General features: G+C 41.9%; 1 protein-coding gene across 2 annotated transcripts; it reads left to right on the top strand.

Annotated features, from left to right (window-relative positions):
- The first annotated feature begins 10,313 nt into the window (after window positions 1-10,313).
- Window positions 10,314-19,176, top strand: TMED7 (transmembrane p24 trafficking protein 7). 2 transcript variants are annotated; one of them, XR_009820918.1, is made up of 4 exons: window positions 10,314-10,595; window positions 13,362-13,607; window positions 16,318-17,103; window positions 18,395-19,176. XR_009820918.1 is itself a non-coding variant. In XM_062019146.1 (3 exons), exons 1-3 carry the CDS (start codon window positions 10,416-10,418, stop codon window positions 16,552-16,554), a joined length of 663 nt encoding a protein of 220 aa, XP_061875130.1. In that variant the 5' UTR covers window positions 10,314-10,415; the 3' UTR covers window positions 16,555-19,176. The 2 variants fall into 2 exon arrangements, 1 of the variants encoding a protein (XP_061875130.1); XM_062019146.1 differs by having other exon boundaries at window positions 16,318-19,176.
- The last annotated feature ends 3,943 nt before the right edge of the window (window positions 19,177-23,119 follow it).

Here is a 23,119-nt window from a genome sequence, read left to right as displayed (position 1 = left end):
CTACCTATTCTCTTTGTGACCAGAACTACATGTATTGGTGTCCAGACTTTCAGACTGCAGTAACAACTACTACAATTTTTGCAGATGCAGGCCTACAATTTGAAGCCCTCAATAGTTAGTGATGATGTCAACCCAGAGACGTAAAGTCTTGGGCAAATGAGAAGAATCTATACTCGGAGCATCAAAATTCCAGGAAAGAAAAGCATTAACTCATCACAACCACTATTCAGCCTCATTCTACAATGCTCATTAATACCAACATAAATATTTTGCAGTGTAAACACAGGTAAAATATTTAGTGCCTTCTTGATTTTAAATGCAGGCTCATGTGACTTTCAAAAATGGAATTAATATTCTAAATGAAGCCATGTCAGCTTTGTGTTTCAATTAATGTAGAAAAAGTCTTGTTACAATCCTATCTGTACGTTGGCAAGTTATTGAGCAAATTAAAAACATAACATTACACCAGAATTTAGAGGGTTGATTTCTAGATACATTTTTAATTATTACATACTTCTACACCATAGTCTGCTGTCTTATTATTGTACTAAATGTGTAACAGTATCACAGGTGTGTAAAGAAGTTGAAAAACTAACAACTGTTGTTCCTGGCACCAAAAAGTGCTATAAACACTCAAGAATGTCGATTAAATACCTACCCTAGTAGACTGACTTTTGCTACAGCCTCTTATTCATGCTCAATAGTGTTCTAACTTTTTTTTCTTCTTCCCATAAGCAACCTAACTATTGAATTAAACCTTTATGTTCTTGGTCTTGCTTCCCTCCCACAGAGACCTTTAAGTTCTCGCCTATCTGCTTTAAAACACCTGTATCACACCAAAGCAAGTTTGTCAGATTATCTAGTTTCTACATTCTCTAAAAATTTTTTTAGAGATCAACTCTTTGTACTGAAAGAACCCATAAACTATTGTGACACGAAGTGTCACAAAACTGTCAACAGAAGTCACTGGAGGGATCTTTTGAAGACAGCCATAGGCATACATTTAATTTTGCAGATTGACACAATCATATCTTTCCAAGTCTGTTGTAAAGTAACAGTCACTGTCAAAGTTTTTAATATGTGATTCAAAATGCAAGCATGGAGCTTTCTCTGGTGTTAGACTCACTACTGTTATAAACCCTAGTTATCTACTAACCTATTGATAGCAACCTGTCTTACACCATTATAATAGGTTTCATGGACTTTACAGTATCCTATATAAACAATTCCAGTTTTAGGTGGATATTTAAGCAAATACTTTGAAAATATCTTTTCAAGGGCCAGATGCAATGATTACCAGAAAAATACTGTGAGTCTGGAGTAGAAGCCTTAAGAGGAAAAAAGTGAGCAGATTTTATTGTCCATCCACACTGCTATTTCCCTATGCCCAAGAGCCAGTAAAGAATTGCAACAATGATGTTCAACAATGAAAATACATAACAACATGGCATCATCCTTGTTCTTCATTTCTTTCAAAAAAAAATTCCCCCAGTTGCTTGTTCGGATATCTGCATTCATCCCAGTGCATTAATTTCCATGACAGCCCTTTCATTACTGCTTTCATCTAGCAGAACAGCAGGACTTGGTAAAAAGTACAGCAGATGCTGGTTGCAGGATCACCCCTACTATCAGCTGCTTCTGTACTTCCTTGCAGGTTTTTGTCCCCCACATGGCTGATAAATGAATGCTGCTCAAAAAGGATGAATAAAGCTGCAATAAGTATAAAGCCAAGTTTCCTTTGGGATTTTCTTCTTCCTCCTGCTGTGCCTCACATGTCTGCCAGAGCTTTTCCATTGTGGAACAGAAGTTGCTAGAAATAAATTCTTCTTAAGCAGGTGAGCTTTTGCTCAGTTTTGACTTCAAACTCTCAGCCCAGAATCTTTAGCAGAGAGAGCTCCGAGCCAGTTTGGAGTAAAGACAATCATTTTCTGAAAGACTGTGTTCTGGTCAGATGTTCTCCATTATCAGTCTTGTCCTAGCATATTGTCTGAGTTTTACATGAAATTAGGCTTTCCATTTAGGTGCAGATAAGATCTTTTGTAGGTTTCTATATCTGTACTTCCTTATGCAGACGAGCTGTATAACAACTCAGGGAGGTATACTGTAGTCTTATACTTTTTGCTTGTTGATTAATTAGTCCTTCACTTTTTTTCTCTACAAATGTGTAAAAGAAATGGTGTGTGCACATAAATTTTTCTTTCTGAAAAAAGAATACATTATTTAACAGCTTATTTTCTGTCGTGACCACAATTTCAACATGCAAAATCCAAGGTTGCTCTGTGCTCTAAAATAGTCAACACATTATTCATCTTTTTGTGGGCAAGCCAAATAATTTTGGAGTTTTCCCTCTCTCCTTCCTCTTCCACTTCTAGAAGCCAGTGTTTGTAAATGTCTCTGCACAAGCCTACAAACTGAGGCCTTTCTGACAACCAAGGTTCTTCTGGGCACACTTGTGACAGTGTAATGTTTGTGAAGCATTTTGTGTAACCATTCAAAAAGCATCCTTCTCGTATTTTTTAGTGACGATGGTAAACGACATCTCTTGTCTATCAGTTAGAAGTTGGCACTACCATTACCCCAAGTTCTGAGCATTACTGGCTAGTCTACATCTGCCAGCTCCGATGAATCACAAAAAAAAAAAAACTGTAAAAGTGCCACTTTCACTGCAATATACACTTTACAGACTCTTCTTTTACAGGTGAAAAGAGAAGAATGAGGACTGTAAAGAGATCCCACCTTTCTTTATCTAACTGTAAGTCCCAAAATGTGTCTGTATCCTGTAGAACAGCAAGGCAATTTTACAACAACTATGAGCTCCTGGGTAGCAGCTTTGTTTTTCTTATTTTCAATCCCACACATGATGCTTGCTTCTCCCCTTAATCTTATTTTTCCCATTCTTACTCCAGCTCAAGCAACACATTTGATTCTCTCCTCTCTTGTCATCTAAATGTGACACTGCTACATGAGTTTTTACTGAATTTGTTTAATAGATGATCTTTGCTTAGACTTCATCTGTTAAAAATTGCTACATCCAGATTCGGACTCTTATTTTTAAACACCTTGACAATACTTTGCTTTTCCAGATGTTTCTATTTTCTGAAAGAATATCTTAATGTAGCAATATGTCAAATATCTAAAAAACAACAAGGCATGCAGAACAAATGAGAAAAGCCGCTAAATAAAATACCAGTTGATTCACCAATGTCTTGTGGTCTTTTACTCAAGATTAAGACAGATGGTTTTTGAATCAACAGACTACATTTGGATAGCCAGATAGTGTACCAGATGGGTATCCTCATTCTCTTATATAAAATTCTGTATTGCTTCCCTCAGGAAATATTAAGAGTAGCATATTTATTAGAGAGACAGTCATGCTAAAGGCTTGCTTTGTTCAACTAACTGCTGATTAAAAGCAATAATTACAGCTTGACAGAAGGTAGCAGACCAACATACTCATCTTTCCATGCCTAACTACAGCCTGGGTATGACTGCTTGGATTACCATGAATGAGGAAGAACCATATAGGTATATAAAAGAAAAATAGATTTAGTTTTACATAAAGGTGTTCTTGGCCTTTTTAAACTCATCCATTACTTACAAACTCCAAATACTGCTTAAAATGCCTTAATTGAAACAGTTTTTGTATAGAGAATTATGTATTTTACTAGACCAACTACATATAGTTGTAAAGAGTTAACTGTTTTTATTGTTTTCTAGCATATTTTAAGTACCTAAATATGAGTGGACAAAGCACAGGTCTGTCTTTCACTAGGTAAGTATAACAGTATTATGAAAATTCAGCCATGAGTGGGACAAAAAACCGCATCAAAACCAATGGTGAGCCAGTGGAAGGAGTGCTATGGGATGCCTGAATTCTTCAGATTCTTCACTTCAAATGTGTCTAGGGCATTATTGGGGGTTCCTGTACAGGTTCCTTCAGTGCAGGCAATGTCTCATTGTCTATCTTTTTCTGAGGTTTTTCAGCCTTTTCCCAGTCCACTGGAGTCCAGGTTCACTCTTACCTTCACAGAGTCCACTGAAGTCCAGGTTCAGCTAGAGAACAGAGAAGAATCGTCCTTTCACACATCCTGGGCCTTGCAAATCCTAAAGAAACTGAACCGATAGTGATGGTCCCACAGTCCAGGATAACAGGCCATATCCCTGGGCTGGTGTGAGCACTCATTTCCTTAGAGGACTGGAAGCTGTGAAGGTTAGTCAGACAAGAATTCCAGCCTGTGCCCAAGAGCAGGCCATCTTTGCCACGGGTGTCAGAACACACTGACATAGGGCAACATTCCTTCATCTCCTATGGAGCAGCTTTTGCACCTTCCTGCTCAGGACAGAGCTGCTTGTAAGCCTCACTGCTGGAGATCTCTGTATGTTACACATAGGTAGTCCTGGAACCTGAAATGACATGTGGCTTTCACTGCTGAACTCTAAATCTGACAAATGCGTAACCCTTGGGTGTTGTAACCCACTCCCCAGAGTTATGTCTACACTATGTACAGTCGGGACTATCTTTACTGGTTTTTAACGTTTTTAGCTTTTCAATATCCACTTATCGGTGAACCGAAAGAGCCGACTGATTAGAAAAGATTATGCACGGAATATACGTTCAAAAAAAACCGAGGAGAGGGGACGTTGTTATGTCCAAGGGCTCCCTCTTGTGTATCACAAAAAAAAAAAACCCAGGAGCAGAAAGTCCATGTCTCGGAACCCCCGAGCTGAGCCCAGGCACAGCAGAATACCTGGCAGCAGCTTCTCGAGGTTGGTTTTGCTCCGGTTATGTCCTGACATTTGTTGTGGCAGGAAGGAAGTACATTTCTGTAACGTAAAAACTTTTTCCAACATTTGCAATCATGTTTATTTCACTAATTTGCCTTAAAAATCACCAGGTATTGCTTGCTTTGCATGTTCCTTCACCGGCGTTATGGCTGTTTCTTCTCTCCTCATGTCGTGTATCAAATTGTCCTCATCTCTACCTGCAGTTTTACCTTTTCCTCCTGATTCTCCTCCCTGTCTTGCCAAGGTGGGGAGGAGTGAGTGAGCAGCTGCATGGCTTGGTTGTTGCCAGATACGTTTAAACCATGACAACTTCTTACTGCCAAATATACTTCTTTTAAAATGTTGAAAACTATAAGTACTATGTTGTCATGAATATAGGTTCACAAATTCCTCTTGTTAGTAAGACTTGAGACTTTGCAAGAGTGCATGTGAGGTATTTCAGAAGACAGAGTTCAAGGTTCCTTCTTCTGATGCCATGATGTCCAGCTCCTTGTACCACAGCAGCTCTGAGCACCAGCCTCTTCCACTGTGAAGCTGTACCTGTGGAAGTACATGTGGTATATGCTTAATTTTGGGTGCAGCTTTTTAGACACCAACAAGATCATTTCTTGCTCACTGCAGTTTTGAAAACATGAGAACAGAGGTTAGAAAATGCACTGAACCTTAAAAGAAAGGATAAATTCAAGTAGTTTTAAGGTCTGCTGGTTTTTTTACTCCACAGCATGACTTTGCACAAATAACCGAAATTGCAGGATGAAACTAAGTTAGTAGTTAGTATACTTGACTGCCCTCAGAGTGGTTTGCAGGTGCCAAAGTTGTTCAGGGCTGCTCCTTCAAGTATGAAAAAGAAAAAGGAAGATTAATTTGTATTATGGCCTGATCATCTTATTTTATTAATTTTCATCTATCAGAAGTTGACCATTGTAGTGGAATTCATCTCTGGATATCAAGGTCTATTATTTATGTAAAATCTGTCAAAGCAAGCCCAAAGAAAAGATTTTTAAAGCCAAGGTACTTAAAATAGTGAAGCTTTACTGTGTTAAGTGAGTGGTAGTAGCAAGATAAAGCACATTGTGGAGTGCACTTTGAGAAAAATGTTAAAGTAGGGTGTTTTTAACTGTTACACATAACTAGATTTCTGGAAAGGTATGATGGCCACACAGACAAAGGCATTCCACGCAAATACCTTTCAAAACCTTCAGCTGGGAGGACTGCATATTAAAGGTCTCTAAAGGTGAGGAACAGCTTTTTCGCTGTTACAAGTCAACAGGAAACCTTATTTCAGGCATAAGATCCGGTTTTATCTGCATGAAATTACATCCATATCTTCAGCCTCCAACATGGAAAAATGCTCTCTAACTGCCTCAGGAGAAAATATTTGAAACTTGTCTCAGCTAATAAGCAGACAAAAATAAATACAGGCAACTGAGTTCCCTCTGCTTTGCAGGTTTCTTCAGTCTTTCTGCAGATGTTTCCATGCATATTTCTGAAGAAATGAACTGTTTGTACTGCTACAGTTCATCAGCACTCTTGAGGAGAGAATGTTTTAATTAATGCTTGCACAAGACAGGAATGCAGTTTGACAGTTTTAATTTTCCACAGCCAGAGAGTGGCAACATACATTTACAAACTTGAAGATAAACCAATCTAACTGTAAAACGAATCCTTGTTTATTTTCTAGTCTTTGACTGAGAACTATGTTCTAAATTTACCCATTTGGTAAAAAATCATATTAATAAAATCATCTAGCTGTGCATGTATATTTGGGGAAAGTTATAATTCAGAATTCTTCTCGCAAATGTTCTGCCAGAGAAAAAAATCATGAAGGTTTTTCTCAAGCAAGAACTGTGCTGAAGAGAATCTAAAACTCAGCCTCACCCGAACTAGCTTGTTCAATAGGAAAAAAAACTCTTCATATGACTCCCTCCAAAATATATTTATTGAACTTATTTTGGGTTTAACATTCAAATATTATTTGTGCAATGAGGTAACAGAGGCAACATAAAAATTGATTATGTCATAAACAGAATGGTCACTGTGTTCAGTTTTGGGGCCCTGACTACAACAGGCTGTCATGGTTTGACATGACAACCTTTTCTGGTAAGGGGGAAGGGGCTGTAAAGATGGCTCTTGTAAGAAGTTGCTTGCAACTCTCCCCAGCTCTGAGCCAGACCCACTTCTGGGGCTGAGCCAATTAGACGCCTCCATGATCACTTTTTAAGAAGAAGCCAGAAGAGGTGGCTTTTTCCTCCTTCTTCTTTCTGTTTCTTCTTTCTTCTGTCCCTTCTTCTTCTGGCTGGTGGTGGTGCAAGGAGTAGGAACAGTGAGAGAAACAACCATGCAGACTCCAAGGTCAGTGATGAAAGAGAGGAGGAGGTGTGCTGGAGCAGAGACTCCCCTGCATTCTATGGAGAGAACTGGTGAAGCTGAGATTTATTTTCATTTCTTTAAAGACCCCGCATCAGCGGTAGAGACTCATTTTGATAATGAGCCCGCATCAGGGGCAGAGACTCATTTTGCTAAAGCTGGCCAAGGACCAGGGGCAGCGATTCACTTCATTAAAGGCGCCGAGCCAGGGACAGTGACTATGGCTGGAGGAGGCCGTGTCCCGTGGGAAGGACTCAACCACTTCACTGCAGACCCCGAGCCAGGGGTGGCGATTTTCTTCTTTAAAACTATGGCCAGAAGAGGCCGTGTCCCAAAGGAGGGACCTTTATCGCTGTGGCTGGAGTAGGCCATGTCCCGAGGAAGGGACCCAATATCCACAGCTGCAACTGTGCGAAGGAACCCACAACAAAACAGCTCATTAAACTCATGCCCAGAAGACTCTTTGTCCCGAGAGAGGGACCCTATGGCTGCAGAAACTGCAACCATGGCAAAGAATCCACACTAGAGATATTCAGCAGGGACTGTGTCCCCTGTGAGGGAACCTCTATCGGCAGAAGCCGCAGCTGCTGGGAAGAACCCTCACCAGAGAAGTTTGTTAAGGACTGTGTCCCATGGGAGGGACCCTGTAGCAGAGTAGGGGAAGAATGCAAGGAGTCATCCTCCTCTGAGAAAAGAGAAGCAGCAGACACCATCTGTGAGAGACTGACCACATCTGCCATTCCCTGCCCCTCTGAGCTGTTGAGGAGGAAGGAGGTAGAGATATCGGGAGCAGTGAGCTGGGCCCGGGAAGAAAGGAGGGATGGGGGAGGGAGATCTTAAAGTGCTGGTTGTACTTTTCTCATCATCCTACTCCCTTTTGCTTTTATTCCGTTCTGTTTCTTGTAGAATAAACTTTCCTACTTTGCTCTCCAAGTCCAATACTGGAGCCTGTTTTGCCCAGAACCGTAATTGGCAGCGAGCCCTCCCTGCCCTTGTCTTAATCCACAACAACCTTGCTTATCTTTTTACTCCCATTTCGCTGGGGCCTCTGCCATCCTAACGAGGGTGGGGGTGAATGGAGGCACAGAGCGGGAGACTGTCGTGGTGCTGCTGTGCTAGCTGGGCCAAACCATGACACAGGGACACTGAGGTCTGGAGTGTGTCCAGAGACAAGCAACAAAGCTGGTGAAGGATCTGGACAACATATGATGAGAGGGAGCTGGGGTTGTTTAGTCTGGAGGAGCCCGAGCAGAGACCTTCTTGCTCTCTACAACTACATGAAAAGAGGTTGTAGTAAGGTGGGGGTCAGTCTGTTCTCGCAAGTTACATCCTCCCAGGTTAGGATGAGAGGAAATGGCTTTAAGTAGTGCCAGGGGAGTTTTGGATTTCATATCAAGAAAAAAGTCTTCACTGGACGGATTATCAAGCAGTGGAACAGGCTATCGAGGGAAGTGATGGAGTCATCATCCCTAGAGGTACTTGAAAGATATGTAGATGTGGCACTTAGGGACATGGTTTCGTGGTGGATGTAGCAGTGCGGGGTTAACAGTGTGACGCAGTGACCTTAAAGGTCTTTTTCAGCCTATGGTTCTATGAACCTGTGAAGAATTGAGTAACAGTAACATCAGTACCAGCAACCTGATTTTTTTATTCCTTGTAAAGGCTACTAACTGGCTCACGGAAAATTATCATGATTTTTTTGTTGTTGTTCCTTGTAAGGATTACCAATTACTAACTGACTCAAGAAAAATTATAATGAAATCAACAAGTAGAAAGGCATATACAATGTTCTTCTAAAACAGCAAAACTCAGCTCTTTCGTGTTACAATTCAATATACAGTTCCTTATGTAATTTAGGGAATCGGATATCACTGTGACTGTGGTGTTTAGGAAATGGACAAATCAAACCAGTTTCAAGCTTCTGTGGAGGTGCCAATGTTGATAAGCGGTTCATGTTGCTAATAGTGAGTTCTTAAATGCTCTCAATCATTATCACTACATATAGAAAACAATTAATCCATAACAAATTATAAGTTATGTCACCTATTCTTGATTACCTGTTTTAAGAATCAGGAAGTATTCTCTTTCATCTAATCTGCAGGTGCCATGAGGCACCTTTCTTGTCTGCTCTGTAGGATTGTCTTGGTTTTACTGGGCATCTTTCCCCTTCTGTTTTGTTTGGTTATTTGAGGATAGGTTTCCAGCCGTCATTTCTTAGCAAAGCTTACATTTGCCTATTTAGTGAGGCTTTTAAAAAATAGCTAGAAAGAGTGAACTAGGAAACCAGAAGCTGTATAGGATCACCTCAGTTGCTGTAAAAATTTACAGTGATTCTTCATGCAATATATTTCTTACCACATGAAGCTGAAGGTGGTTTAACACTCCATGAAGGCATACAGGTCCTACAAGCCTAGAGTGACCAATTCAAGTAAAATGTCTGAAGCTGCTTCCTATGGCTCAGATATGTAACTTGTTTTTGAGCTAACTCAACTATCAGCCAAGCCTTAAATGCAATCTGAAATAACAGTGTGTTTAAATAAAACCAGCAAAGACCTGAGGGTTAATTGTAATGGGTAAAGCATCTGCCATCTGTCTTTAATCCATACCTGCCAATCTATGAGCGAATTTTGGGTACCTTTGTCCTGTGTTCAGAGTTCTCAAAGAGATGACCAGGCTTCTAATAACGTACTGAGAAATTCACAAGCTCCACAGGCTCACTCATGAGCCACCTCCTTGCATGCCGAAACAAGCCTGTGTAGGCTCTCTCGGCCATCGTTTGGTTCGCAGGGGTTTCTTCGTAACCCCTGCAAGGGGGCTGGTAAGATTTTGGTAAGGAGCGTGGTGCCTCTTTTGCACCACATCCTTCATGCAGGTTCACCTCTTTTTCGGAGGAGACAGAATGGGGGGCCAAACCTGGCTCATCACAAGTTCATTCTGCTGCCGAGGACACTGAAGTCTCCGAGGACACTCCTTCCCAGCATCCCTTCGCCAGCGCGTCCGCTCTGAAGTGTGCTCCCTGCCTCTGGCGCAGGCGCCGCGGTGCTCTCGGGCCGGGCGGCAACGCGCTCCCACTGCCCGCCGCCGCACAGCCGCCCGCCGCCAGGGGGCGCTCGCCCGGAAGCGCGCGCGGGTGGTTCCGGGTGGCCGCTCCGCCCTGCCGCGCTCCGCCACGCCGGCGCCTCCCGCCCCGCCGCCCGCTCCGCTCCCGCCCCGCCGCCCGCTCCGCTCCGCTCCAGCTCCTTCGCCTCACCCCACGCCAGGCCATGCCGCTGCGGGGTTCCCGGGTCGCGGGGCCGCGGGGGCGGCTGCCGACGTTGCTTGTGGTGTGTGTGGCGGCCTGCGCCGCCCGCGCCTCCGAGATCACCTTCGAGCTGCCCGACAACGCCAAGCAGTGCTTCTACGAGGAGATCGCCCGCGGCACCAAGTGCACGCTCGAGTTCCAGGTGGGCGGGCGGCCAGGAGCGGGCCCTCGGGCCGGCGCCGCCGCGGTCCCTGGCGGTCCGTGCTGTGCCGTGCCGTGCCGCGCTGGCCGAGCTGGGCCCCGGCCTGACGCCAGGGCGCGGCGGCCGCGGGCCCGGTGTCGGCTGGGGGGGGGCTGCCGGCTCAGTTCTGTGGCAGCTCGGGGCAGCGTTGGCAGGGGAAGCCGATGCAGAGTTTCTGGCTCGGCCATGGAGGTTCTGCGAGCTGTCGTGTGCTGTGCGAGGAGGCCTGGGCTTAGCTCGGGCTAAGACGGACGTACAAAGCCTGCCCGGGGAGCTGGCGGTGGCTTTTTCCCCGATCGCTGCATGCACACTCGCCTGCCAGACGGCACGAAAATCATGTCTTTGGGGTCTATGAAACATTTGCCCGATGAATACAACACAACTTACAGAGCTAATGTTTTATATTCCAGAGCATGGTTCAGACTGGGCCACACAGCAAATAGGAAGGGAAGGATGAAAGAGGTCTGCAGCAAAGTGTCCCTAGCATGTGGAGAGACAAAAATCCTAAACCATTCAGGCAGTCAGTGTCTTATTGAAGGCTGTGGTTTATGTGAACATGCCAAGTGAGACTCCACAGCTCCACGTGGATTTCCCGCTTTCCAAGAGCTCGAACAAGCAGACATTGTGATACAGAATGCTGTTCAGCCTTGTGATGTATTGAACAAATAGTCCTGACAGCTTTGGTTCCTTTGAGCCTATCAGCACAGTTGGAACCATTCAGTCGGTCATTTCAGCTGGTAAAGTCAGTGACTTCATAACAGCACAAAAAAAATCATCACTGGCAATGGGGACCACAGTTACCTCTGGGGTATATGAAGGGGTTATATACTTCTTTGGTCTGGTGTTTCTTACTGAAGTCCCATCTTTCCTGGCTGCTGTCGCATCTTTAGTATTTTAAACACGAGGAGGAACTTCTTTGCTGTGAGGGCGAGAGAGCCCTGGCACAAGCTGCCCAGAGAAGTTGTGGAGTGTCTTTCTGTGGAGCTTTTAAGAGCCCACCTGGACACGTTCCTGTGTGACCTGATCTAGGTGAACCTGCTTCTGAAGGGGAGGTTGGACTAGATGATCTCTAGAGGTCCCTTGTAACTCTGTTCTAGTTCTTTTGTCTAAATGTTTCTTGTCCATGCCAGCTACTGTCATGGAGTCTTTTCTATGCAGTACTTTTCCCATTGTTTTGAAGTGGGTATCGGGCTGCTGGACAGATAAGCTGTTTTTGTTGATGATCAGAACAGGATTAGCATTATTGAAAGGAAAGTGGATTTAGCCAGCCACCAGTGGACTGAAGTACTGTGTACATGTCCTTTGGTAGTGTGTCTTAAGAGCTGAGGGGAGGCTCAAGCAAGCTCTGGGGGAAGGAATCTTAGAGGAACTTCAAAGTTCTGGCAAATCTTTACCTGATTTTATGTGTAAACTGGGTGTGTGATATAAATGCATGTGAGTCACTTCCATGTTACTGGTAAAACACATGCACCTGTCAAGTTTGAGATCATACTTAAAAAATGAACCATTGTTTCGTTACAAAAAAATACTCTTTTTGGGTTTTTTTCCAACCGGGTAAGCATTTCTCTATGAAAATCCTACCTAGGTGCAGACACTCAAGGAGAGGCGTCCAGAGAGCCAGACATTCAGATTTACAGTTTTTTTACTCTTTGTATCCTGTCGTCATAGTCTTGGAAAAAGAATATGTGAAGATACTGCTTGCCAACTGAATATTTTTAAAACTTCCTGTTTGTAGAGCTATTGTTCAGATCTGAGCTACTGCTTGTTATTTCATTTGTGCCATAAATGTTATGATTTCAATGACTTGATATCTAAATAAATTGATGTAGGTTTCACTAATACTATGCAAACTGTAGTACAGGTACTCAGATACTAATAATGTACAGTAATTTCTGCATGTAGGTCTAAAGGCATGACCCATTTATCTAAGTTTCTTCCTCTTTCAGCATACTTTATGTTAAAAGCAAAAAGTTTGGAGCAAGGATTAAGCAACTACTAGCCTAAGAGTTGTTAGAACACCAAGTTAGGAGTGCTTAAGTTATTGTTCAGTCTTTCCGTAGAGGTGTATTAGTTAGTTTACAGAGCAATATGCTGTAGGCCAACAATAATCAAAGCCTGAAAAAAAAACCTTGAGACAATCAAGTGAAGTTTTGAGTCACTTGTAGGCAGTTGTAGGATGTGCAGGTTTGAGGAAGTAATGCTGTGGCTAGCTGTGCAGGAGAGAACCATCAGGCTTTCTGATCTTCACAGGTGCAGACCAGCCAGATTGCAATACCTGTTCTACTGGTCAAACACCATTCCCACAGCCTAGCTGGAGCTAGACAGGATAGTTACACTCTTGTGGCCCTACAGAACGGGGCTGGGCTGGCTTACTGCATGTTAGCCTTCTCAGCCAGCCGGATTTGTTACAGTAATGTCGTTGGTCCCTCATCAAGTTTCGTCTGCTGTAGCCTTTGCTTTGGAAAATTATTCATAACCAACTAACTAAAATTACTCTCATAAGTGTTTTAAAAATATAGTTGACTTACGCTGAACCCAGAGTTTTTTTAATTATGTTTTGTCTTCCATAAGAAATTTTGTTTTGAAGGAAATTAAAAGAAATTAATTTTAAAACGTTTGTTAAAGCAAAAAAATTTTTGCAGTGCTACTTGACAAGTGATCTTTCTGAAAAGAAATGTACAAATGTCTATATTGTTAAGAAGACAGTTTCTTGTTGTTTATTGTCAGGTGATCACTGGCGGTCATTACGATGTTGACTGTCGTTTGGAAGATCCTGATGGCATTGTATTGTACAAAGAGATGAAGAAGCAGTATGATAGCTTCACCTTCACTGCATCCAGAAATGGAACATACAAATTCTGCTTCAGCAATGAATTCTCTACTTTCACACACAAAACGGTGTACTTTGATTTCCAAGTTGGAGAAGATCCACCACTATTTCCGAGTGAAAACAGAGTAACTGCACTTACTCAGGTAAAATGTTGTTGTGTTTGACAGCAGCTCATGGGTGGAGGCAATGTTTTTTTTAAGTTTGGCTGCATTAGATATATGTATCACTTTTGAAAATCAACGAGTTGGAGCTTTTAGAATTATTGGAATTACTACAAATAAGATTTCTTTCTGAACACAGGATTTATAGAACAGAGCTGAGAAGGAATCACCAAGTGCTTAAGAGAAAATTAGGGTAGTGACTGAAACGCTAGTCCGCTATCTTTTTTTTTTTTTCATTAACAGAACTTCCATTTAATGTCATGGTTGTGTGCCTGTCAAAGAGTGAATTTCACAAACTCAGTATCCGTGGATTGGGGTGGTTAAAAGTTTACAAGCTTCTGATAAACTTTGAGAATTGTTTTTATATTTTAAATGTTAGAGTCCTTTGGGGGGAAACTTAAGTTGACCTCTTATGTAACTGCTATTTTTAAAATTGAGAAGAAAAATCTAGCAAAATGAACAAAATCAGACATATTTAACTGAGATCGAGATACTTGTCCTTTATCAGACACCACAAAGTGTGAGATTATTATTGTATTTTCAGGAATTTACAGTTCTGCACCACCTCTATGCAATCTTAAATCCATCAAAACCTCCCTTGGAACACTTGCTTCGTGAATTCTCACTAATGTCCTTATATTTTAACTGTCACCAAGCCTCGCTTTAGACAGCCACTGAAGAATGCTGGCCATGGTTGCTATTTTGCTTATCTGGACTACTGCAGCTCTCACCTCTTTCTTCTTGTCAGTCTTCCTCTCTACTTTATTTTGTATGTTGATTCTTGATCCTGTATCTTTCTGTGTCTTTAATCTTCATTCTGTTCATTCTCTGTGTTCTGCTATGCCTGTTTTTTTTTCTTTTGCTGTCTTGGCATGAGCAGAGGGATTATGAGAACACAGAGCCTGCAGTTCCTGGGTCTGGCATCTCTGCAGCCCCCCTGGAGACTGGGAGAAGATACATAGGAAATCAGTTTATCACTGAGTTGTAGCATGCACTTGTCCAGAGACAAGCAACAAAGCTAGTGAAGGGTTTGCAGCACAAGTCTTATGACTTAGCTGAGGAAGCTGGGGTTGTTTATCCTGGAGGAAGATGAGAAGGAGACATGATCACTCTCTGTAGCTACCTTAAAATGCAAGGTGGGGATCAGTCTTTGAAGTAACAAGTGACAGGACAAGAGGAAATGGCCTCAAGTTGCAGCAGGGGAGGTTTAGACTGGAGATTAGGAAGAGCTTTTTCGCTAAGAGAGTTCTTAAACACTGGCACTGACTGCCCAGGTAGCCATTGTGGACTGTGGATGAGATGCTGAGGGACATGGTTTATTGGTGGGCTTGGCACTGTTCAGTCAGTGTTTGTACATGGTGATCTTAAAGGTCTTTTCCAACCTAAAAGATTCTATGGTTCTGTACACAATGCAAATAATTGGGAAAGGGAAAGTTAATTTTCAGAGTACAGCACATCTTTGGTAAGAAGGTTCCTGTTTGCAGTTTTCTTGACCAAATTTGGGCAGCCTTTCACAGGGACAGTAAAGGTAAATCCCTGAAACCAGAGTGACTTTGTGTTTAAATCCTTTGTGAAGACTAAGAGAACTCTGTAATTTATCAGTGAGACCAACGACAGTTTGGAAAACCTCTTCCTGAATTTTGTTGGAGAAATATCTTAGACTTGTTCAGATACCTGTCTTGAAAGTCATCAACTTGAAAAGATGGTTAGATGCAGATAGAAGTAGCTGAGACTGATCCTATTGGTGTTAAAGCCTTTCCTTGCTGCTTGATCTTCAGGAAATACTACTTTTAAGCCATAAACCATAAAACCAAATTCTGACAAGAAATCAAGTATTTAGAAGATCTGTCTATTAATCTCTTGGTGGTCAAAACACAGTGAGGAGTACTAACTTTGACTTACAGAAATGAAAGAGGAAGAAGTTAGCATTAAAAATTTATCTAGAGCTTGGAAAACCAGTAATATGTTTTGTTTATAATAATAAAATGACAGTGCAGTTTTACAGTTTGTTAAGTGTTATATGATTATGTCATGGTGCATTCAGGAACACCGAAAGGTAACAAAATTGCCCCTTATCTAACCACTTTTTGTGTACATGAATAAGAGATCGGTCTCTTGCCAAAAGAACTTGAGTTCAATAATGTACTCTTTAGGAAGATGCACAACTTGAGTGAGAATTATGCAAAGAAGAGTGTCATACTTGTGAAACTGAGAAAGATTGAATATATACTGTGTGCATCTTAATGTTACAAGCAACTGCTTGTTTTCCTTGTATGTGTGAAATTAACAACTGGAGCATGACTGACATATCAAAAGTGTTTCAGATGTTCACTTTTAACCCAAATAAACATTAATTTTTGTTTAGTCATTCTCAGACCCTCTTGCCTTTTATCTGTGGTTTGACATGCTTACATATTGTAGAGCCTATCACATTACTGTGTGTAGAGTTTCATCAGTGTTTAAGCAAATATTTTAAAAAATACTTTCTCTATAATCATATATTATATAATAACATCATATTCTTGTGTAATAATTATTTTACAGCATTGACAGTATTTCAGTCTGACAATGAACTGAGTTAATCTTTAGCGTGCAGGTGGATCCTACTTTTAAATACTGTACCACAACACTTTGCAGAAAAAGCACTAGAAGGGTTCTTAATTCAGTGATGTGTATTTGTTTGCTTCCCCAGATGGAGTCTGCATGTGTTTCAATTCATGAAGCTTTGAAGTCAGTCATCGATTACCAGACGCACTTCCGCTTGAGGGAAGCACAGGGCCGAAGCAGGGCAGAGGATTTAAACTCAAGGGTGGCCTACTGGTCAATAGGGGAAGCAATCATTCTTCTTTTTGTTAGTATTGGGCAGGTATTTCTCCTCAAAAGCTTCTTCTCAGATAAAAGAACCACAACAACCCGTGTTGGGTCATAACTGGTAGTGGTAATGCTTCAGGCAATTGTGTGCTACTCATCTGCAAAATTTAACTACTCTCCAATTAATTGTAGGTACACAGGATCTGAATATATGCAACATTCAAATATGTCTGTCCTTTATAAAAGATCGCAAAACAGACTCAAAAAGTTTTGAAGGGGATGCATGGTTTGAAATACTTTAAACATACTTTGGAACTTGTTTTCTGATTCATGTGTTAACTACCTGACCAGCTTTTCTTTATTTCTGCTGATTTAAATCCAAACCGTGAGTTTGACTTTTCACAGGAGTATTAGCCATCTGCAGTGTAACACTTAAAAGTAACCCAACAGTCTAGTGTCTGATATGAGAGACAATATATATGAAAATTTGACTTGCTCTAAATTTTTAAGCTGAAAGTATTGAATTATAAAAGAGCAAACACAATGAACTGTAGTGTACTGATTAGATTTGCTGTTAAAAAAGAATAATCCAATGGCACCCCTTGCTTGTTTGTAAAATTGTTGCAAGCTTGACAACACATCATGGTGGAAGTTACCCATCTGCCTGGTAAGTCTCTATCTTCAAAGCTTACTAAATTTTATACTTTATTAGGATCACTTAAGCATACATTCTTCTCTATTAAAGTAAAAGCATTTCCTCTTTCACTGTGTTTGTTTTACTGAGCAGAATTTAAGCTGAGACTACTCAGGAAATCCACTTTCTGTATTCAAAATTCCACATCTCTGAGTTTTATTTTAAAAACATGCAATAAAATAGGGAGTCTTGTAACTTTTTCACTGAAACTGTATGGTTTCTGTACTCATATGTGCTGCTGCTGCTGCTTTTTGGAGTTAAGACCAGAAGTAGCTTGGTCTTAAGCAGCACAGCACCAGCACTGGGCAAGTTTATAGTCTGCATTAAGCACATACAAAGCTTTTTACTAAATTGTTTTCCAACTAAGAGGCCAATTTGATACTGATAACTGCATTGCACAAGTGCTGTAAATTTTACTTTTCCCGTGTGTGGTGCACTGATACGTGATGGCCTTGTACATCTAATAGCCAGTCTTTCGCTAGGGATCATGAAAAGTTTTAAGTGTTTCAGGTTATCTTTTGGTAGAGTAGAGTTACATGGTTTCCATTGCTCATGTCTTTAGTAGCTTACGTATTGTAAATTCTTGTTTTATTTGGATTTGGAAAGTAGTAAATGTGTACACATATAAGTAGCTTGAATGGAGCTGTCACACAGTAAGGCTAAACTTCAAATAGCTCAGGAGGAATAAGCAGATTGACCAATTCATAAGTGCACACAAACTCAACCAAGGTGAAAATACGTGTCATAGATTATCAGCTAAATCAAAAGGTGCTTCTGAAGTTCTCAGCAAGCAGAGAAAGAATGATAAACCTTTATGAATTGCCTGTATTATTTCTAGAAAAAATACGGAATTAAGTGTACAGGTGACACTTGAGCAGTCTGAAGAATTAATCTGAGATGGTTTGATTTTAAAAACATGTGACAGCTGAAAAAAATAAACAGAAGTGTGCCTGATCTCTGTTTTGAACTGAATAACTGCTCTTTTGAAAACAAGAAAAGCCTCAAACAGCTCAATATTTAAAGAGTCACAGGGGTATTAAAAAGCTTAACATATATAAAATTCAGGATTATGTGTAATGTTTTCCTATCCTGTACTGAATTTTAAGTACTGCAGTCAAATTTGGGCGTGCAGGCTTCCCAGAAATAGTTCAGCACACAAAGATCAGAAAGCAAAAAAACCCTGCTGCTTTCTTGTTCCGATAAAAATCTGTGCCTGCACACAATATTTTTGACTGGACCTGTATGCTTTACTCTTGTGTTTCAGCCACAGATATTCAGTACTTCTTGTGCTACATTGCACACAATAATGAAGCAAGTGGTACGCTTGGGATGCAAGTGTTGGATGAAAACATGATTTTGATAGTGTCCACTATTATCTTCTGGAGTTTGAATATTGCCCGTGCAGCTTGAATCACAACAAAAGCATTTGTTTTGAAGATTGAAATGTTTTAGGTTTTTTTCCCCTAAGGTGTTCTGTGTGCTGTCAGAATTGGTGAATAGTGGGGTAGGACAGATAACGGTCAGCTGTGTCTTTATTCTTTCATAATGTTCAAACGTGTAAAGTGGGATGGTTCAGTTCAACATTACTCCCACTGCAGAGGTTTAGTGGACTTGACTCTTGCATTACATTAGGTGTCCAAACCAGTCCTCTGATATCCTGCTGCATAATACGCAGCAATAGCTTAAAATGCCTTTATTTTTCTGTTACTAAAAACATGGCACAAATCCACATGTTTAAACATAGCTGTATATAGTTTTAAAAACAAATAATAGGATATAATAAAACACATGCTAACACGCAGTGGGTGAAGAAATGCATTGTGACATTTGGTTAAAGCTGCATCCTTTTAATATATGAAAACAATAGTTTGGTTAATGATGTGATGCACAAGTAAACACCCTGCGTTCAAGGGGATATAGCTGTGTTTTTAATTGCTTTTAAGGGCCTGGGGTTTCAGCTATTATTTGGATGTTTTATGTTTACAGAACCTTTTAATGTCCTGAATTGTCAGTTCTTGGTTTAGTTTGGGGGTGGGGGGTGGGGTGTAGGGGGGTAGTTTAGTTTGAACAAGACAAAAAGCAGACCCTGTGAATATTGTATGAGAAAATAAAAATTAATATATGAATGTGGTTTGGTTGTTTTGTTTGCACCTGGGAGTGCGGAGCATTATTCTTTAAAAAAACTTTGAATAACAGTTTTGAGTAGTGAATTTGTGTTTTAACATGTTACAGTTAATCTGTCACCTGACACTTCATTACTTCTACAGTGTACCAGTTCACTGCTGTTCATAATTAGCTGTCACTGGAAAAGCTGAAGTTCAAACAGCTCCCATGACACATGCAGTTGTAATTATGTTGCACTGCATGGACATACTCCTGCAGCAGGTCACCAGATTGGTTTTGCTTGTAAGGAAGAGGCAGGGAAGATTCTTCCAGATTTGGCACTGGGATTTTCTCTCTGATTCCTAGTTTCTCTCAGTTGGAGAGTAAGACCAAACACAGGCCTTATCCCTAAAGTGTTAGACTGGCAATGCCTCAGCTGCTTGGGAGGGCATGCCAGGCAGAGAGGACAGCACAGCCTCACCATTTGGATTATTCCCAGGACTTGTGCTCTCATGCCTGTGACTGCATGAGGCCATTATATGTGAAGCTGTGTTCCCTAAAACATGAAATACTCTGACAGCATGGCCTCAGGCCAGTACTTAAGTCTTCTAATGCTTATTTTTCCTAGTTAAGTCCACTCTCTGTGTGGACTTAACCAACAACTGTGGTTGTTGGCTGCTTGCTCAGCACCTGAGCAGTGCAGGCAGTAATATGCATCCGTCTGTTCCTGTTGGAGTGGAAGTCAGAGTTCCAAAATATTTGACTACAGATGGTAGGAATGATGACTTGGAACCTACTGGATCTTTTCACATTAAATTGATATGAGATGAGCTAGAAAGGTTAGTATTGTCTAATGATGAGATACAAACTTCAAATGCTGTATAGTATCTAAATATGTGATTGGAGGTATTTTGCATTGTGTAGCTTCTTGCTGAATCTTAGCACATACCATTTAAATTTTAAAAACCAGATAGAATAGGCATCATTGCTTTGCGTAGGCACCTTCCAAAATGGCTTTCTTCCTCTTGGTATTTCTCCTGTGTTGGTTGCTGTACATTCAGCATTTTTCAAGAGTATTTGTAGTGCTTGAATTAAAAAAAGATGCTGTCGAGAAGTATGGGTAAGTTGTCTTTCGGTGACATGTTATATTGTAGTAGAGTAGTTGCCTAGGGGATTTTTTTTTTCAAATCTTGCATCCAAGATTTGAAAGTGTCTTCCATTGAAAGCTGATCACCTTAACAACAATTTTTTTTTTTTTAAATTTGACAATTAGTTCATTCCTTACTGTAAATTGGTATTCTTTATATAATAAAGTATGTTGATGCTGCAGCAGGATTTCTGTGGGAGGAGGCCCTGCCAACATGGCCCATGGACTGTGGAGGTCCTTAGCCGTGCCCTCCAGTGGGCTGGTGCCACCACAGTGGGGCATGGGGTGCCAGGGAAAGGCAGCATGAGAAGGGGGAGAAAGCAGCACCCGGGGACTGACTCAGGGCAATAGCAATTTATTTTTCTTGAATGAAGAGCTGGAGCTCCTTGGTATTCCTGCTGGGACAGCTTCTTGCAGGGCTGTAGGGAGTGCTGGGGGCTGGAGGCCCTGGTCTTTGGGGGATCCTGGGGCACCTTGGGAGAACAATCCTTGTCCCAGTCAGCAACCAACGGTTTACCACCTCTCTTGGCTCTTTGTGAGGCTGCTCCTGGTCTGCTGGGACAGATAGGGGGCAGCCGAGGGGCTGGGCTGCCAGAGGACAGGTAGCAGGGGACAGGTAGTGGGGCTGGGGATTGATTCAGGGCTGACATCCTCCTCTTCAGCAGCACATAGGTCCTGCTGGCACACGTGCTGGTGGATCTCCCTGCTGCACAAGCACACAGCGGTGCTGATAAAATGGTGAAGAAATGTTTCTCTGTTTTTCAATGTAGCCACACAGCTCCTGCACCAACACCACCTCATCTAGTCCAGGGAATAACAGGTGGCCCAGTGTGGTGCCCCCCTGCAGCAGCTACCTCCCACCAGTGGTCCTCAAAGAAGACCCTGACCTTCTTTCACAGCAACAGGAGACTGGCATGTCAAATGTCAAATAGTCATCATCTACCCTCAGTGAGAACAAGATGGTCGTTGTCCCCAAGCAGCACAGTAGGCAGTCTGGCTTCTGCTGTGCCCAGTGCAGGGCACAGCATAAGCAAATTTGGTAGAGGTGAGGTAACAAGCAGGTAGCGCACGCTTCATCATCACCACAGATGAGACAGTTTCACTTGTTCTTGGCAGCCATTCTGTCTGCGAGCTGTAGTGAGACCTGGAATGCTGAGGGTGGGGAGCTGCTCTCTTACTGCCACCACAGCAGTGGGTGTTGTGTCTTGCAATGTGAACAGTGGCCATGGTCACAAGCTGTCCTGGGAGGGGAAGAGTACCCATGCCCCTCATGAAGGGCAGCCTCACTACTTCCCAAGCCCTGTCATGCACTCCTGTGCCCCTGGGAGGACATTTCCCAGCATGGCTCACCTCCACTGCTGCAAGTAGTGTGCTGCAGTGCCCAGCTGTCAGAACCAGGCAGGACTGCCTGTCAGCCCAGGCACTGAGAGATGCCCAGGTCTGATGATACCTGCAATTCAGTTCTTCCTCATCATCTAATGAACCAAATGTCTTTGTTGTTTCAGCCAACTTCTGAGTATGAATGCAATATGTAGCCTTAGGAGGAGCAAGCTGATCAGAGAAGTAACTCCACAGTTCCTTTGAAGTTCAGTCTGCACCCTACAAGTACTGTGGAGAAAATGAAATGCTGAATACTTTTCAAAAGCAAGAAAGAAATTTCTTGCAGCTCCTGCTGATCAAGGCCCTGGGCTGACCCCAGGGTCGATGCTGCTTTGGGCGGGAGGTTGGGCCAGTGGCCTCCTGTCCTATCATTTCTTTATCCTGTCAGGGCCTGATCAGTACTTGCTGTCTCAGCGTGGGGCAAAGAATGCAGAAGGAGGATGGCACTCCAAACACCTGAGACACCACATGTGTTCAAAGAGCACCTGTGGGGAACCAAGGGGTCTTCCTTACCATTCTCAATTCAAGCCAGACGCACCCAGGTGGATCCTCATACTGCACAGAAACATTGTTCTGAAGCAGGGCTACACTTGGTCCCATTAACTTGTGTGCCAAGAAGATGACTTTCCTGTGCTCATGGATTCAGGCTTTTAATTCACATCAAATGGCAGCATTTGAAAGGATGTGGTAACACCAACTCTCCAAAACCCATTTTACTACTATCGGCAGTCAAGTTTCATATTTTTTATTAGGAAGACACACATAAGTTTCATTTATTGAAACGTTTTACAACTGGGTCTGTGTGTTTGTGCGTGGTAAGGTCTTTGCAGGAGGCAGGGGTGAAAGGCATAATGTACAAACTTGCTGTTGTGTTAAGAATGGACTAACACACTTCTCCCAAAAAGACTGTAAAGTAGCATCTAAACGGCAATGTTGCTCTCAAATCAAAGGCCTGATCTCAGGCAGCAAACAGTAAAACTTACCAGGAAGCTCAGCAGAACAAAGTGGTATTTAGAGTGGGATATTCTTCTAAGTCCACAATACTATGTGGTCAAAAGATTTTACTGTGGTTTACCCCAAGGCAGCAAGTTAAGGAGCACGTAGATGCTCAGTCACACCCACCTCCGCTGCAGTGGATTGGGGAGGGGAACTGGGGAAAAAACAAAGCATGTGAGTTAAGGGAAGAAGTGTTTCATAACTGAAAGCAAATAAAATATAGTAATACCAGCAACAATAATAGAATATATCAGCAGCAATATTATTTAAGAACAATGGTATAATAGTAACATAATAACTAATTAATATTGTAAGAACAAAAGAAAGAGAAGGAAGAGAAGGAGATGATGCATGTTGTATTTC

The sequence above is a fragment of the Colius striatus genome, chromosome Z, assembly GCF_028858725.1.
Source record: "Colius striatus isolate bColStr4 chromosome Z, bColStr4.1.hap1, whole genome shotgun sequence".
Lineage (NCBI taxonomy): Eukaryota > Metazoa > Chordata > Aves > Coliiformes > Coliidae > Colius > Colius striatus.
This window is presented reverse-complemented; position numbering and strand designations above follow the sequence as displayed.

Bases quoted from the DNA above. Each gene is read 5' to 3' on its own strand.
- TMED7 (XM_062019146.1), top strand. From the start codon at position 10,416: ATGCCGCTGCGGGGTTCCCGGGTCGCGGGGCCGCGGGGGCGGCTGCCG. The intron at 10,596-13,361 runs GTGGGCGGGCGG...GTTTATTGTCAG, and splicing joins AGTGCACGCTCGAGTTCCAG to GTGATCACTGGCGGTCATTA. The intron at 13,608-16,317 runs GTAAAATGTTGT...TTGCTTCCCCAG, and splicing joins GAGTAACTGCACTTACTCAG to ATGGAGTCTGCATGTGTTTC.